Source organism: Manihot esculenta, chromosome 1, assembly GCF_001659605.2.
Source record: "Manihot esculenta cultivar AM560-2 chromosome 1, M.esculenta_v8, whole genome shotgun sequence".
NCBI lineage: Eukaryota > Viridiplantae > Streptophyta > Magnoliopsida > Malpighiales > Euphorbiaceae > Manihot > Manihot esculenta.
This window is the reverse complement of record NC_035161.2, coordinates 31854784-31860233: the sequence shown is the minus strand read 5'-3', so window position 1 is coordinate 31860233 and position 5450 is coordinate 31854784. Positions and strand designations below refer to the sequence as shown.

General features: G+C 37.3%; 1 protein-coding gene across 1 annotated transcript; it reads right to left on the bottom strand.

Annotated features, from left to right (window-relative positions):
- Nucleotides 1-180: 180 nt before the first annotated feature.
- On the bottom strand, nt 181-4396 carry LOC110609903 (homeobox-leucine zipper protein ROC8). The gene is made up of 10 exons (XM_021749741.2): nt 4253-4396; nt 3482-3599; nt 3199-3390; nt 2596-3060; nt 2407-2508; nt 2108-2311; nt 1326-1506; nt 969-1237; nt 772-861; nt 181-682 (listed from the first exon to the last, which is right to left on the bottom strand). The coding sequence occupies exons 1-10, from the start codon at nt 4384-4386 to the stop codon at nt 290-292; spliced, it is 2148 nt and encodes a 715-aa protein (XP_021605433.1). The 5' UTR covers nt 4387-4396; the 3' UTR covers nt 181-289.
- Nucleotides 4397-5450: the final 1054 nt, after the last annotated feature.

Sequence of the window (5450 nt, the reverse complement as noted above, 5' to 3'; positions counted from 1 at the left end):
TTATTTTAGGTCAATAAATTGTTTGCCCAACATGTGCATGCAGATAAACGGCTGGTTAAATATAATTATCGAAATAAAGTTGCATATAATTTAAAGGCTGCTGGGATTGCTGTATCTCCAGATCTCCAATCCAAAAAAGCACAAAGAAAAAACAAAAATTAATTGATGAAACAGCCCAAATATCCAGGATACAGTTATATATGTTTAATCAAAGCATATGTCTTCAACTTCAAGCAATAGAGATGAGGGTTTTGAAACAACTATGCTTAGGAACCAAAATTTTAGCTGATCAGTCCAAACCAGAGCAATTCAAAGCAGCCCTTATTTTCTGAACTGTGGAGCTGATAAGGGTATTAACAGTTGCAACTGATTCCATGTTCAGCTCTTTTGAGGAGGTGGAGCAAGGTGTAGAAACTAATATTTGAAAGGCCACCGTAAGCAGTGAGCCACCTGATGACCTTCCAGCATTTGCACTAGTCGAAGCACCGTTCCCTGTGTCTGGACGCCCATCTCCAGATATAACAAAACCAGATGGAAGAACAGGTATCATTGATGAATCTTCGCCGTTTATCGCCATGTTCATGGTTGGAATGTCGATGGGAGCATATACTAAGAGTGATCCTAATGGGTCTGTGCAGCTCTCTTGAAGTATCACCATGTTGTTCTCACTGGGTGCAAAAGGCTGCTTCACAGCAATGATTCAATGGAACTTTATTAGCTGACCAGCTCAGTTTATGCACATCAAAGCAGGAGAGAAAAATATGGAGTTACCCGAATGATTGATATGCAGTTGCCTGGATGAACGCCATTGGAGATTTGTGTAAGCTCATGCACCGGGTTTCCACTTGAGAGAATGTCCCACTGTTAAGACGATCACCAGATGTTAGGTAAAACTTATATATGAATTTGGCTATCTTTTGAGTTTGAATACAATAATATATCCATGAAGAATTTTTTTGTTAAAATACCTGAGGTCGAGATTTTTCATCTCTGAAGAAACTAAAAACATCCTGAGGAAGGAGAGGAAGCCAAAGGGAAGTAGCTGCGCTGACAATCATGCCACTGGGCTGGCCTAGTTCCATGCTTTTCCGAACAGAAATTCTAACTCCACTGTTGTTCACTTCAGACAACTGAGGAAAATCCAGCTTATCTGACATGCTTAACGTTGAACAGAAGTTCTTCACTATCCTGTGACCTAGCTTCATTATGCTTTTTCTACCTTCAGATGAAGTAATCGCTGAGCAATGGGCAACATATGAATGGACTAAGAGGAATCAAAAGGGAAAAAGAGATGAAATTGAAGGACATAAGCCTAGATTAATTACCTCCTCCAAGTTCCCAAGAAGGTATAGTTTCTTCTGAGGAGAAAGCAAACCTTTCACACATCCTCTGGAGAGTAACAATCCACCTTTCAGCTCCATATGCAGGACTGCCACAGATGAGATCTCTGTAAAGCCGATGAGTTTGAGTTTTATCATCTACTTCCACATGTTCTACCCAGGTAACCTGTCAAATATTTTAATGGGACATTGAGATCAAATCAAAAGTGACACAAATAACTTCTATAATGTAAGCTCAGGAGATCATAGTTTGTTATCCATCAATGTACTCAACAGCATCACCTTGATCATAACATGCAAATGTTTGATGCAATTTTCAAGCTGCATTTTTTAGGAACTCATTGAAATGCATATGAGCTCAGGAGATCATAATTTGTTATAAATCAAATTGTACTCGAGCTGCATTTGTATAGAAACTTATTGAAATGCATATAAATGTCTTCAGTTACATCAGGCATTTATGGTTATGCAGCAAAGAACAGAAATGTTTTATTTATCAGCGATACAATAATGGGATGTGATATAAACGAGGTTTCCGCAGATATCATTTTTTTTTTTCCAATATCAAAATGACAATTTCTTATCAATTTGTCGTCGTTAATCAATTTGTGTCATGATTTTATCAGAATTATGTGTGGAAGTTCAGCCAGAATTAGATCCCATTTAGAGAACAGCAGGTATGATTGCTTTATCATATTAATAATTCTCAGCAGCACCACTTGCTGAACTAATTGAACCTATCTATTGCAGAAATGGGAGTTGCTCACCTTGCAACATCCATTAGCCATGTCCTGGATCATGCATCCAGAAGGAAGCCTCCAGGAGCGGGACGGGGAGCCATTTTCTTTTAAGCAGTCATAGGATACATCTGCAATCACCCATGTGTCGGCCTCAATTTGCTGACATTGACGAAGGAAGCAGAATTCCCTAGGTGGAACCAAAGGAGAAAGTATATGCATCTGTTCGTACATCTGCAATTTGACCACTTTATTTCAATATAAAACTGATGCTATTACATAATTCAGGAAAATAATAAACTTAATGAAACCACTCTACTGATATATACCAGCTGCAAGGCACCATTTCGGTTTCCGACCATTCCAGTTTCAAGTACTTGGATTATGCTTGCTTTTGTAACAATTGTTGGAAAAAGATCAACCCATTTATTCTGCAGAATCAAAGAAGTTATTTCAACTTATGCATTCCTTTTCAGCAATATAGTCTAATGTAATGCTATCACAATCAGAGCACTGACCGTATCTAAGAACATTTCCACCAAGTTCATCCCAGTGACTGTCACCATTCCTGAGTCCTTAGATGATTCAGTGCGTGCATTTGAACCTTTGAAGTGATTAGTCCTGGGGAATATTTTGTCATAGCTGTCACGATGAATGGTGTATTTTCCATCAGGCTGAGTCCTGATCCACAATGGTTCATTGATTCGTAAAAGTCTTATCAACTCCTCCATGGAACTTGCAGCAGTCTCAGACATTAGTGCCTTCTCCATGTCTGGGATTCCTTTAAATTGTTGGAAAGGCATTGACATGTGGTCTGCAATTCCTGGATTTAGTTCAAGATCAAGGGCAGGGCTTCCCAATCTTTGAATAGGGAAGCCTGCCATTGAAAATTCTAATGAAGACCCACGGATAGGCATAAGTGAATCTATCTGAGAAAGTGGTTTTCCAATGTACTTGGTAAGAAGGGCAGATACCTTTTCATGCTGCAAAAATTTTCATGACAACATCAGTGTAACAAGATCCTTACAATCCTGAAACGTGAGGATTAATTCAAGAAAGAAAAAGATCAAAGAAATGGTGATATATAGAAAGAGAATTGAGTTGTAACAGTCCAAACTAGCCTCTTCTTTTAGCTGAGCATTTTCCTGCTGAAGTTTCTGTAAACTACGTTGACGTTCTTCTTCTCCAAAGGGAGGACCTCCACAAGATGGGCAGATCACATTCTTCAGTGCCTCTCTGATTGCAAGGTTTTCACATTGAATCCTTTCGTTTTCAGCTCGAAGGACCGAATTATCTGCTCTCTCGTTTTGAGCCTGAGAATAAATGGCAGAAGTAAAAATATCATTGTTTATTTAATTGATTTTCAGTAATTACAAGATTTTGTACATGAAGCAAAGAACACACCTTGGCTTGAGTTCTTTTGTTTTGAAACCAGAACTTGATCTGTTTAGGCTCGAGGCCTAATTCCCTGCTCAATTGGCGCCTCTGGTTGTCATCTGGATGTGGGCATTCCTTGAAAAATCTATCGCATGGAAACAGCAATTTCCATCATCATCCACACACACAAAAAGGAAAAATAAAATAAAAGAGAGAAAATTATGAAGGGGATCGAGATGAATGTACAAATATAAAAAATTTCGTTCAAATAAAAAACTATTAAAAGCTAACTAAACTTTTAACAATTGAGGACCAATTTAAGGTAAGGCATTCAAGGCACAAGGAGGCTTATCTGTACAAGAAATTATTAATGCACTTAAAGAAGAAGAAGCAAAGTTCGATCACCATAAACATCAGCAGAATCACAAATGAGAAAGAAACAAAAGGAGAGGACTCTGATATTCGCAGATATATATATATATGTAAAGTAATGCAATGTATATCAGAAGAACTGATCATTTTGGCTTGCCATACTATCTGAGCCGCCGAATCGGGTTAGTTCAGTTGATAAACCTGTAAATAACCATAGGGCTGAGATTATAGATTTGATATCCAAATCCCCCTTTGAAGAAGATGCACAAAAACACTGAGAAAGAATTAGAAGGGGGAAATTAACATAACCCACAAATCCTTGATAGAAAAAGCAGAAACGAAAAACAAAACATCTAGGAGAAAATATGAGAAGATATATAAACATGAAATGTAATTCAAATACAGAAAAAAAGAATGGTATTACACGATTCAAGTTGCTGTATCTGGCGAGCAGTATGCCGATGGTAAGACTTCTTTCCCCTGCTGGTGTTGGAAGGTTCTTGTTCATCGCCTGAAGCACCACCAGCAGCAGAAGAAGCAGCAGACATGGAAAAATCCATTTTCAGAGTCCAATACAACCTAAAACTCTCTTCTGGCAGATATGAAATATATATGTATATGACAGGCTTGTGTAAATATGCTAGTGATGAACACCTATGACAGTATGAGTTTATTAACATATATGGCCTCAGGAAAATTCCAAAAAAGGACAGAAAATGAACACCAAATCAAACCCAATAAAGAGCGATATCTGAATCTGGGATTTTCCAGTTTTAGGTGTAGACCTTGGATTCTTTTTAGGTTTCTCCAGAAAAAAATAAATAATTTTGTTTTGGACATTATCCTATCGACTGCACTACACGTAAACACCTAAAACACAGTGCAACTCAGCGGCAATCATGCTCACTGAGATCTGCTTTGCATGAAAAGCTACCATATATGGCAAAAAATAAAACATTAAAATGGCTTTCTTATCTACTCTTCTTTTGTTTGATGATATTGGCAAATGGATTTGAAGTAGAAGTGCACACTGCTTACTGGTTGCAGTAGGGAATCAAAAGCAAGGGTGGCCCGCCTTAATTTTTAGAATTTCCTCTTCCAATTTCCATTTTTAATCTTGCTCCACATCTGATTTTCCTAGAATTTCACCAATGGGATTGACTGAATTATGATAACAATTGCCAAACTAAACTTGAATTGATATTTAACTGAAATAAATAAATAATATTTAGTAATAAATTTAATATATGGCTATACACATTAAATTTATTTTCCTTATTTCAAATAATAACTAAATTTATAAATATGAGATGCATTAAAAATTAAATGTGTTGAGAGCATGTTGTAATTCTTTTAAAATTTGATTTGTATTTAAATGCACACTACAAATACTTCATAAAAAAGTGCCGGAGGCACGATCCATCCAGTTAAGGCTAAGAGTGCATCGCCGGCAGAAAAGACAATCCGACAGGTGCACACCGAGACGGACCTATAAAAGCGTAGCTTATTGATTCTTTAGACCTTCAAAACTTGAAGGTAGAGGTGTCAGAAAAGTTACCATAAGGATAACTGGCTTATGGCAGCCAAGTATTCATAGCAACATTGCTTTTTATCCTTCGATGTC

Excerpts from the sequence above, each read along its gene's own strand:
- LOC110609903 (XM_021749741.2), bottom strand. The coding sequence starts at position 4,386 with ATGGATTTTTCCATGTCTGCTGCTTCTTCTGCTGCTGGTGGTGCTTCA. Across the intron at positions 3,391-3,481 it reads ACAAAAGAACTCAAGCCAAG|GCTCAAAACGAGAGAGCAGA; the intron begins GTGTGTTCTTTG and ends ATTTATTCTCAG. Across the intron at positions 2,312-2,406 it reads GAAATGGTGCCTTGCAGCTG|ATGTACGAACAGATGCATAT; the intron begins GTATATATCAGT and ends GTCAAATTGCAG.